Below are 12,773 nucleotides of genomic sequence, written 5' to 3' on the forward strand. Positions count from 1 at the left end.
AACAATAAATTAACTGAAGTCTGATCCAAACAGCATGGCATAAGCTCACTTGTTTCTACTGAATGTAGCTACAAATTCTGAACAGAACACATGGAGCAGCTACTTGAGGTCTCTGAAAAGTAAACAGTAAAAGAAAGATTGGGGAAAAAGAATTTGAAGGCTCAAAAAAACAGCAGCTGCCCTGGCCTGGACTCTGGCCCCAAACCCAGCAGCAGCACTGCCCCATAGTGCAGCAGGACAAAGTCCCTGATTCAGGCCAGAGGAAAGAGAAAGGGGTCTGCTATCAGCCTTGTGATAGCAGTGGGAGCCCCCAGGCAACCCACTCAGCAGAAGGGGACTCTTCCCATCCCTGAAGGATCAGCGCCCCACCCTCTGCTGAGCAGCTGTGGGCAGAGTGGCAGGGACGGCAGCAGCAGGAACACACAACAGGGCACACCAAGCCCTAGCTTTGCAGGGCAAAAGCTGAAAGAGGGAGTTCTAGGTAACCACACAGTTTTAAAAGGTATTGTGAAGAGGTAGGGGCTCAGGAAAGTGACTCCACAAAGGTTTAACTCCTGGCCTCTCCCCAAGATATGTGCTTGTGTGGATCTCATTAAAAACAGGCACCCCCCCCCCAAAAAAAAAAACAGCCCCTAAAGGACTCAAAGAGAAGAGGGACCATCCTTCAGGTCCCACATGGGCCTCCAGCACACACACACAAGGGTGCTAGAAAGATTGCTTTGTCTTATGATATTCAGATAAAGGCTTTTTAGAAACAGGAGTCAGTGAATGCAGCACAAAAAGGCCTTTGGCTACACCTTGCAACTCAAACCTAGCTGGGTGACTGCATTTTCTAAATGGTTTAAGTTAGGCCCAGAGTCTCGTACCACAATGTCCCAAATGCTCAGGATGAAAGCAAAATAACTCAGCATACAGAAACAGGGAGATCCAAACTCAGAGAGGAAAAAGACAATCGAGGGACACCAAAACCAGGATGACAGAGATGCTAGAAGTATCTGAAACAGATTTTAAAGAAGCTATCATTAAATTTAAATTAAAAAAAAAAAAAGTCAGCCTTAGCAATTTGGTGAAACCCTGTCTCAAAACAAAAAATAAAAAGAACTGGGGACATAGCTCAGTAGTAAATTGTCCCTGGGCTCCATCTCTAGCACACACAAAATAAAAGCTCCACTAAGTAACAGTACATGCTGGTGTGGCCAGCAGAACCCTAAAATGGCCCCGTCCTCCCTGGGACTATAAATATACCATACCCTGAGATTATATTAAATTATCTGGCAAAAGGGGCTGTGCAGGTATAATTAAGGTTGCTAATTAGCAGACTAAGTTAATTAAAAATGGTTTATGCAGGTATTCCTACTCTAAACACATGTCAGTCAAAGGCAGAGTATCATCTGGCTGGGATAAATGAGGAATCTGAGCAACTTCAAGAGTAAGGGTAATAATGAGTTATATGGCTCAAAGCTGGGGGCCACAGAGAAGGAACGCAGCCAGCCTGGGTAGGATTCAGCCAGCAGCCTGTAGATGTCTGAAATAGATTCTTCCCCAAGCCTCTGGAAGGAATCCAGCCAGGCACCACCTGGATTTCAGCCCCATGAGACCCCTAAGCAGAGAACGCAGTCAAGCCCGCTCAGACTTCGGACCTACAGAACTATGAGATAATAAATATGTGTTGCTTTACCTACTTACTTTGTCATAATTTGTTAGACAATAGAACATAAATACAGATTTTGGTACCTGGAAGTAGGATATTTTCATAACAAATACCTACTGAAGTTCATTTTGAGACCATTCATATAACTCTGAAGTGTCACTTGATAGTATTGATAGTATGTCTAAGGTGAGGACATTCTTTTTCTTAATTTATTTTTCTAAAATACTACTTAAGTATAGTGCACCCCTTAAATTCTCCAGGTAACTTATTTCTTCTATTTTTTAGAATGATTACCAGATCAACTATTTACTTGAAGAGAGGCCAAATCAGCATATTCTAGGTAACATGTAAAATCAACAGGAATTATTAGCTATTATCTACATACACTTTAAGTTTGGTGCACTGTCCGGGCTTCAAGTCCCCCAGCAGCTGCAACATTGTGTCCAAGAGCACCCGACTGGAATTAACCAAGAATTCACGACCACATGCTATTGCAGCAACATCTGCAACAGAGATGAAACAAAGCGTCAAGATCATACAAGCTTCAGAATCTGCAAAATTCGGGCTGGGGATGTGGCTCAAGCAGTAGTGCGCTCGCCTGGCGTGCATGCGGCCGGGGTTCGATCCTCAGCACCACATACAAACAAAGATGTTGTGTCCGCAGAAAACTAACTAAATAAATATTTTAAAAATTAACTTTAAAAAAAAAAGAATCTGCAAAATTCTGTCCCAATGGAAGACCTGTTGCTGTTTTTCTCCTAAGAGAACTAAGGAAAAGAGCTGATGAGGCATTAAAAACCACTGTTGTTCACAAAGCGGTCATCCCAGCACCAAGGACAACCACCAGAGTTAGTAAAGTAGGGAGCAATGTCCATGTGAGCAGCAACACCTCCACTGCTTGAGCACCTTGCCCCATAGCAGAGATTGCTGGCTATCAAATCTAAACACAAGGTGGGGGTTCATAACAGTCCTGAGACTGAACATTCTAAAATTCACTTTTACTCCTGTGAGCATTTTAACTATGGCACAAAACTAAAATAATATGAAAATTGACTCTGAATATATATTTTTCCAAAATGTTATAGTCTGTTGTGATCAGTAAGCATGTTTCTTCATGCCTGAGGCCCAGCCAATCAGCATGGAGACCAGACCAAGTCGTTACACAGGGTCCAGGGGCTAATGCTGGCCCTGTCAACATCCCCAAATACCTGTGACCCAAGTACATGATGTACCTATGCAAAAGAGTTGTCTTTAGTTAGGACTGACAATAAAGCAAGATTCAAAGTGACTAAGAGCTGTACATGGGATGAGTGAGCCAGGGAGAAGCCAGGCAGCACCCTTGTCTTTCTCCTGGCTCTAATGGGATGTTTTAGGGATCCACAGTTAAGTGGGATGTCTCCTCTGCTGCTGGTAAATATCCTGTACCAGTTTAAGGAAGTTTTCTTCTATTTTTAGTTTGCTAAGAATAATAAAAAATGGAGGAAGAATTTTATACTTATCCTGCCTTCAATTAATCATAATCTGACTGCAAAATATAAAATTTCATTGATGCTACCACATCAACTGTATAGAGTCAGATTTTTCATGTTCCTGTTTATTTAGTTTATCTGGGTTGAGAAGAACCATGTGAGGTATATAAAATCTCCAAATCTACTGTAATTTTTCCCATTTATCCTTGTATTTCCAGCATTTTGGCCTCATAATTGCTATGTCACTTGGTACATAACTTCACAATAGCCCTAACTTTATCAAGGACAAAACCATTCCTTGACATAAACTCACCTTCTGTGTTTAATTCATTTTAACCTGACAACTGTATTATCTAGCCAGTGATACATTCCAGCTTTACTAAAGAAATATTTTTTAAGGGAAAATGAAGCAGTTAAGCATTTGGCATCATTAATATACAGAAGGGAAATCTAAGGAACTTTTCAAGGAGAAGCAGCATTCAGGAAAGCCCAGAAGACTGCCATCAAAACCCACCAGGAACCATCAGCCAGCCGTAACTCTAGTAGCTAGCCCACAAGGACGTCTCCGCAATAAGCCATTCCCCAACATAAAGAGCCGAGGTGTCCCTTCTACTGTGACTCATTTGTAACCACAGAACACAGCAGAATTAATGCTGTGTACCCATCACTAGGTAGGATGAAGCCTCATGTTCCCACCTTGGTCCCTTGTCCACTTGCTCTAGGAGCCTGCACTACCTGGGGCTGCCATGATGAAGAGACTACACAGAGAGGGGACACTGATGTGACCCAGAGATTCCACCAGGTTAGAGAGAAAAAAGACACCCACCAGCCCTCACTGTCCCACCCTACAGCAGCTTGAGACATCCCAGCTGAGGGCTTAGATATTAGAGAGTAGCAGTAAATTTTCCTGCCCAGTTCTGATCAAGTAAAAGAAATTTTGTTAATGTTAAGACTTGACATTTTGGAGTGGTTTGTTACATAGCAATAGTAAAACAGGAACACTACTACTTCATCACTGAAAATAAAGAGCAGAGCAAAAAAAAAAAAAATTATTATCATAGAAGGCAACAACTCCCAACACACCAAACTTTCTGGCAAATGAGGTCCCATATCATATCCAGTACTGTAATAGCAAATACCAATTTTGCATTTTACTATATCATATGAATAATTAAGCACAAACCGAAGCATAAAATCTGAATAAACTTCTACAGATAGTAAGTACCAAGATTCATCAACCTGTCAGAATTCACATTTATCTTACATCATAGCTGGCACTTTATTTACCAATATCTAATCTGTCTGGAATATTTACCTGTGAGTCAACTCAAGACATATAGAATTGACTATTATCATCCACCATAAACAAAGAACTGGTTTGATTTTCTATTAAAATGTTCTTCTCTTGATTCATTTTCATTAAAATGTTTTAAAGGTATTTCTAGAGATTACTGTAGTGATTATATAATTTTTAAAAATGAGTCTGATGTAAGGTATAAATACTGAAAAGATATGTAGATTGAGATGTATTATGTTAAATATTTTTGCTTTGGGTTGTAATAATCTTTTCAGCAATAAAGATAATAAGAGAGGGGCTGAGATTGTGGCTCCTCGGTAGAGCACTTGCCTAGCACGGGCGGGACCCAGGTTCGATCCTCAGCACCACATAAAAACAAAGGCATTGTGTTGTGTCTTCTATCTACACCTAAAAAACAAATATTTAAAATAATAATAATAATAATAAGAGAGTACTAGTATAATGATAGACACACCAATCAATGGCAGAATTGAAGGTTCCAAGATAAACCTTACATTTAAGGCCAATTAACTCTCTACAAGGGTGCCTCAACAATTCTGTGGAGAAAGGATAAAAGAATAACCTTTTCAACAAATGCATGTGCACAGGTACTAAGCCAGATCCCTTCCTCCACTATACAAAAATTAATTCAAAATGTATCAAAGACCCAAATGTAATAGCTAAAACTATAATAAATTCTTACAAAGAAATACAGGAGTAATACCTTATGACCTTGAATTAAACAATGTTTTGTGAATTGTGAATTGCTGCCAAAGTTGCTATAAACAGCTAAACCCACTCCGACCTCTCTCAGCTTCCTCTTGCAAAGAAAGCCTGAGACAGGACCTCTCCCAAATCTGGAGAGAAGTGAAGGGGGCAAGGCAGGGGCAGGACAGGGGAGAAGTCAGGAAGTGTGCAAAGGTGGACCAGAGGCAAACACCAGGGACATGGATCTCTGCCCCACCCCTAGAGGCCACAAGAACATCAATGAAAGACCAGGTGTCCTAGAGACATTTCAGGCCTTCCTGCAGTAAAGCATCTGCTTTCTGCCAGGCTGGGTCAAGGTCCCTTGACTCTGCCTTCTGGGCACACTAGCCCTGAGCCAAGGAGCCTTTGATGGCAGCCACCAGCTTCAGAGACTTGCTCTCCATAGCCATTATCTCTCTTCTTAGAGTGAACTAACTTCCCAACTACCACAGAACCCAGTGAGCTAGAGAGTCCCTTGCGGCAGAGGTACAGGTAGCTGGGAATTCATCTTCTAGTCTCTCCCTGAATTAGAGATACCTGGGCTTGTAGCCTCAAATGCCATAGTACTCAGGCTGCGAGAGTCATGATCAAGATCTCTGCATCCACAGTAAGTGGAACCTGGAACAGGAGTCACTGACCTAACTGAGATCCACAGATGCACAACATTTGTGACAATGGTTTCTTAATGACACCAAAAGCATGAGCAATTGAAGGAAAGATAAACTGGATATAATCAAAAATAAAAAGTTTGTGTTTCATAATACACTTTTGAGAAAGTGAGAAGAACTCACAGAATCAGAGAAATATCTGCAAATCATATATTCAACAAGGCACTAATATCTAGAATATACACAGAGCTCTTACAACTCAATAATTAAAAAGATAGTCTGATTTAAAAACAAGCAATGGAGTTGAACAGATATTTCTCACAGGAGATATTATAAATAGACAATGAGCACATGAGAAGATGTTCTCAACATCATCAGCCACCATGGCTATGAAAATCAAAACCACAATCATACACCACTTTATATCCACTAGGATAGCAATAATCAAAAAGTCAGATACTAAATGTTGGGAAGGATATGGAAAAACTGGAGACTACACACGCTGCTGGTGGGAATGTAAAGTGGTGTGGCCACTGTGGAAAAATAGTCTGACAATTCTTCAAACAGTGGAACTGACCCAACAATTCCACTCATAGCTATATACTTAATAAGAAAAAACACATGAAAATATACCCACACAAAAATCTGCACAAACATATCTGTACAATCCTTATTCAGAATAACTGAAAAGTGGAAAGAACCCAAATGTCCATCAATTGATATACGGGCAAACAAAATACGGAATACTCATTCATTGGAATATTACTCATCCACGAAAAGAAAGAAAGCACCGACATGTACTACAATATGAATGAACTTCAAAAATATCCTGTCAAGTGAAATAAGCCAGACCAAAAAGAGCAAATGAAGGGTCACACACTGCATGATTTCATTTATAGAACCAAAACAGGCAAATCTATAGAGAAAAAAGCTTGATTTTTGGATGCCCATGCTGAATGCCAGGAATGGGGTGATGACTAAAGTAAATGAGGTTTCTTTTGAGATGACAAAATGTTTTAAAAAACTGTGATATGAATGCACAACTATATGAGTATACTAAAAGCCATTCAAATAATGTACTTTAACCATGAATTATCCAATTCACATATGGCATATGAACTGTACCTCAATAAAGCAAATTAACAATAATGATACAAATATAATTTTCATGTATAATGTACTACTACTGGGTTGCTACTACTCATCCTGGACCTATCTTCTATAAACCTCTTTTACATGCAAACACTAACACCACACTCTATTTAAAAAAAAAAAAAAAAAAATTAGTAAAATTCTGTATGTTTTCTCTAACATTAACATTCTGGCCCTGTTTTTGCTGTTTGGTTTTTGTTTCTTTGTATTTTCCTGAGCAGGTGGTGACAAGTTTCTTATCAATTCATTTACTTAGCTCTTAGGGGAACAGGAAAGAGTCAAAGGCTGTGGATAGTCTCTACCAGGGAGCTCTGCCTCTGTGCACTGTTTAGAGGAAACCCCCCTAGAGTTGAAGGGAATGTTGGTCCTGCTGAGAAGTGATTCCTCAAATTCAATTTTCCTACCACTACAGGTAACCTCACTTCTGTGCAAAAAGTCAGCTCAGAGAGAAACACCTGTGACTGGAAGGCTGTCTGAAAGAGTTGAGTCTACTGCCCCCTGTTGGATGTCACTAGTCTACAAGAGCCAAACGATTCTGTCAGATGTTCCTGCGACTCTTACAACTTGCTCATGTTCTACATGCAAAATCTGCTTCTGCCCAATTATCTAACCTTCCACTGCAGAGTAAGTACTGTTAGGAAGTCCAGTAAGAAAAATCAATGGTAAGGCATACAGTGAGTGATATGCTTTGCTTCCAGTCAAATGCTATAACTTATTGCTCAACATGAAGAAAAACCTCCAAACACAAGTCCCTGCGTCCCTGTGGTTATCTGCAAGCACAGGCCCTGCTTCTTTAATTAGTTCAGACTTTCTCCCACAATGCTACACTTGCACTCACTATAAGAATACTCCCAGCATCTTTCATTTTTCCTGACCTGTAATTGTTATTCTAGTGCCACAATGAGAAAAACACTTCTTCCTTCTCTGGGACACACCCCTGCAAAATTTTTTCACCAGAGATTCATTTTGCAAATGGCAGATAAAAGGTACTGCAGAGCAGGGTATGGTGGCATGTGCCTATAGTCCCAGCAACTCTGGAGGCTGAGACAAGAAGATTGCTTGAGCCCAAGAGTTTGAAACCATAGGAAACCTTGTCTCAAAATATTAAACAGAGGATAATTTTGAGAGGATCATAAAACTGTTGCATACACAACTTATAGTTGATCTGAATATTATATGTGATTCAAGAAATAATCAAGGACTGGGGTTGTAGCTCAGTGGTAGAGTCATCTCCTTGCATGTGTGAGGCACTGGGTTTAATCCTCAGCACCACATAAAAAATAAATTAAAAAATAAAGGTATCGTGTTCATCTACAACTAAAAAAATTTTTTTTAAAAAAGAAATAAGGAATTAACCAGGCTCCCAGAATATCTATGAGGAAAAACCTACACACTTAGATAAAACATCCAGATAAATCACTGTCAGTCTTCATCTTAGCTTCTCAGACACCATCTACCACTGAAGCCATCCAAGTCTTAGGCCAACTGTGACAAGCTTAAAAAAAAAAAGTAATTCTTATACCAGGTCCTGCAACCACCTAACAACACTTATTTTAAAACACTAATAGTCAAAGACGTAGATCTTCTAAGATCTATGAACAAATACCAAATTCATAATCCCCCTTTCAAAGGCAGACCTAACCCCAATACTACCCCTCTCCTCATCCACCTGAAGCTAATTTTTTTTTTTTTTACAGAAACAGCATGGCACACAGCATGGTGTCCCATTCTCTAAAGATGGAAAAGTCAACAATACCCAGAAAGTTAGTCCACCAGAAATCCAAGCTACTTCATTCAAGTCTTCAGCCCAGATGTGCCCATGTAAAGGACACATGGAGCCCCACAGGGTCTCTCTGATCCAAGATGTATTAATCTCCTCTGTCACTCCACTAATCCAGAAAACTCTAAGGCTGAGCTAACTAAAGAGGAGACATAAGTTTCCAAATGAAAACTCCTAGTCCCACCAACAATAACTCATGATAGAGGCCCCAGCCTGTTAACTGAAAGAAGAACATACTCTAAGCAACGTTTACAATTATCCAAGCCGGTCTCTGAAAGACATATAAGAGAATTCTGTGACTAAACAGATAATATAGATAACAAACGTCAAATTCTTCTCAACTAGCAAGAACACTCATATAATGAGACAATATCTAACATGTCAGAACCATACCCACAGAACACAGAAACCAAAGAGCCTTCAGTGATCTCAACAGACTTCTCAACAACCACCTCCAATACCCAGATGACCATGAAGTTCTCTCTCTACATGCGTGAGAGTTCAGGCCATGGCTGGGGCAGTGGTTCTCAAAACGGCATGGGCAGGGGGATGACATTTGGGTGGCTGCACCTTGAGATTTGCTACTGGCCTCCAATAGGCAGATGTGAAGGACAAGGCTAAACATCTTACAATGCATAGGACAGCCTGCCAACAGAATTATTGGGCCCAAAGGAGACAGGCTATCCAAGACATTCAGTCCTGGAAGGCCCACAACCTATCAGAGCCCGTCTTCTGATCCAGCAGCCCAGGCCCACAGTCACTGGCCTCAGAGCACCTGCAACTCAGTGGACCTCAATACAGCCTTTAGTCCTCATGCCAGGATCACTGTTAGGAGGACCAACTGGAAATACACAACCCTTTCCTTATAGTCAACTGACTGATGATCAACTACACACGGGGCTCCTCCTCATGGGAAGGTGCATCAGTGCAACACTTTCTCCCCACCCAGCATACCTGACTGATGACACAATGCCCCACAGTGATGTCCCTGGCTCAATTCAGTGCCCAGAGGAGGCCTTGTAGAAAACACACACTGTAAAACCTGACACCATGCTGCTTAGGGGGGCAGGGTAGTGCCTTGTCTTGGAAACACATGGGGCAGGAACAGACTAGCTGTGAGATGGTCCAGGTCAAGGCTACAGAACACCTTCCTTCCCACAGAGCCGCCCTATGCCAGCTCCCTCTCCATTGCCTAGAGTCTGAAATATTTCTGCTCAGCTCCTCTCCTGACAGATGATCCAACAGCTGACCACAGAAAAAGCAGAAGGAAACTGTGCCCATCATGCACAAACTGAAAATCAGCTCTCTACAAACTCACCTTACTTCTAGAAGGTTCAATGACCGTGGTAAGGATCCTGACAGTCCCCAATGGTCTCCCTAGAGTTTGAGCAGCATGAGGACCAAATGGGGCTCAAAGAATCAACCTATGACCACAACAAAGATACCTGCATACTGAAAAAAGACTGATGTTCCCAAGACATGGAGAAAGTAGACAGGAGAAGGCGAGTACAGCCACGGTGGCAAACAGCCTGGCACTTTTCCTACCTACCTCAAAAAGTGAAGCACAATTGCCACAAGACCCTTCTAATCCACAGCCGGGTAACTACACACACAGCTGAAAACACAGCCACACAGAAACTTGTACACAAATGTTCACAGCATCACAACAGGTATCACTCATCACAGTAATCCCCTAGAACAGTCTGCTATGGAATTTTACCAGAACTCTCAGGCAAAGACAGAGTTTATGAGCTTCCAGGAGCACTTCACTAGAGACAACCTAAGTTTTGGGAATGTGATAAAATGAGAACTCAAGTGAAGCTCACCTTAAGGCTCCTTACTCCAGCTAGATATTAGTTAAATGATGATAATTCCAAAACACAAGTAGCCAAATGTACATTTTAGTTTAGTTTTTTTTACTTCTATTTATACAAATGACAAGCAGAACACACAAACTACTCTGTTTCCTTAGATCATTCTTAATAACTGATATTTATCAGAATCCCCTGGGAGGGTGACTTTCCAAAATATACACACTTCATACCTACTCCAGATCTATAGTCAGATTCTCCAGGCTGAGGCCCCATGAAGATATCTGAAAACGTCCAGAGAGGTCACTCCCAACTGTCACCACCTCTGCACATAACAGCCACTATGTTTGAGAAGAATCACTTACTTGTTACAATTCCAGCCAAAGCAAAAACAAACTGATTTTCATCAGAATCGAGTTCCTTGACATCCCCATCCAGTGACTTCACAAAACTTTCCATTGTCTGGCCAGTGATGCGGAAAAACTTCAAAGCTTTATCCTGAAATTTTGGAAATGGAAGTATCACATCTTTTCCCAGATACTAGTGTACAAACATTTTTAAAGTGCAGGATACAAAAAACCCTAGTTTTAATTATAGAAGCAATATTTAAAAGTCTATCCCTCTAGTCAGAAATGATGGCACAAACCTGTAATCCCAGCAACTCGGGAGGCTGAATCAGGATTGTAAGTTTAAGGCAAACCTTGGCAACTTAGTGGGACACTCTCAAAATTTATTAAAAAAAAAAAAGGGGGGGGGGACTGGGGATGTAAATAACTCAGTGATAAAATGCCCCTGGTTCAATCCCTTGTATTAAAAAAAAAAAAAAATTACCCCTCCATTGAAAGTTCAGAGAAAACAGTTTGGGGGAAGTGAAAACAAGAAAAATAACCCTGAAGACTCATCGAAAGATATTTATAGATCAATATGAAATAAAGGAAGTTAACACAATGATGAGAGAATTAAGACCAACTGACTCAAAACCATAATGGAGAGCTGGGGTTATAGCTCAGTGGTAGAGCGTTTGCCTAGCACATGAGGGTCCAATTCTCAGCACCATATAAAAATAAAAGTTTTGTGTCCATCTATAACTAAAAATATTTTTTAAAAAAATAATAATAATGGAAACCAAGTAAGGTGGCACATGCCTATAATCCCCAGCTATTCAGGAGGCTGAGGCAGCAGGATCAGAAGTCTGAGGCCAGCCTGGACAACTTAGCAAGATCCTGTCAAAAAAAAAAAAAAAGTGTCTGAAAATAAAAAATAAAAAGGGCTGGGGATCTACCCCAATGGTAGAGCACTTGCCCAACATGTGCAAGGTCCTGGGTAACCAAAGGAACTTCTTGGGTGATTAAAAGAAATATGCTAAGGCTATACTATGGTGGTCTCAAAGTTAGTTTTCTAAAAACCATGAATCACACAATGGGTGGGTTTTAAGGTATGGAAATCATACCGTACATACTCAACACACTTTTTGAAATATATTCTCATCTCTCTGCCTGAAGTCAAACACCACTATTTCTGTAAGTGCTAAGTAACACACTTCTGGTTCCCTGCCAAAGGCGCCCGTACCCTTGTTCCCTCTGTGCCCAATCCATCCCCAGGTCTAGCCCCATGCTCCATGCTATACTCTTTCCCTCAGCTGTCAGCTCTGCCTCAACCACACGGTTCTCACCTGGGACTCTTTCTATCTCCTCCAAAGTAGGTATGCTAATCTTCCTGTCCCATCCAAAACTCCACCACTCCATCTTCTGACCCATCTTCATTCACTGCCAGTTAATCTTCCTAAAATTCTACTCTTGTCCTATCACTCTTATACTCAAAACCCTTAGAGAACCTAGTCCTCCTACCTGTAAGGTAAACTCATCACCCTGGTATCTCAGGTCACAAAACCACATTCCAACCTACCTGGAAAGCCTTATCTCCCACTACCCTCCACTGACCTCCTCACTGTCCTACAACAGACAGACTTCTGATTCCATGTCTTTGATTACACTGGCTCTGTCGTCTTGAGCTGCCCTTCCCATTTTCTGCTATCTTATTCATCAAAGCCCATTTCAAATTCTCTTTCTAGGGAGTTTCCCAATATACAGATACATAAAAAATATATACAAAATCTCTAAACACACATGCACCCATAATTAACATATACAATATTCAAAAAACTAAGTACTCCATTATCCATGAGATAAAATACATAAAAGAACTTTAACCTTGTTAAGCTCTTCACATATCAAATGACCATACTAAAGTGGTATGCC

General features: G+C 40.8%; 1 protein-coding gene across 2 annotated transcripts in view; it reads right to left on the minus strand.

Annotated features, from left to right (window-relative positions):
* Positions 1-12,773, minus strand: part of Hsf2bp (heat shock transcription factor 2 binding protein) — a 72,259-nt gene that overhangs the window by 37,867 nt on the left and 21,619 nt on the right. For both annotated transcript variants that reach the window (XM_026410066.2, XM_026410067.2), the window contains exons 6-7: positions 10,881-11,013; positions 2,037-2,154 (exon numbers count right to left, since the gene is read on the minus strand). In XM_026410066.2, coding sequence (XP_026265851.1) covers positions 2,037-2,154; positions 10,881-11,013 — 251 coding nt within the window. The remainder of the gene's footprint in view (positions 1-2,036; positions 2,155-10,880; positions 11,014-12,773) is intronic.

This window comes from Urocitellus parryii, chromosome 2 (genome assembly GCF_045843805.1).
Source record: "Urocitellus parryii isolate mUroPar1 chromosome 2, mUroPar1.hap1, whole genome shotgun sequence".
Lineage (NCBI taxonomy): Eukaryota > Metazoa > Chordata > Mammalia > Rodentia > Sciuridae > Urocitellus > Urocitellus parryii.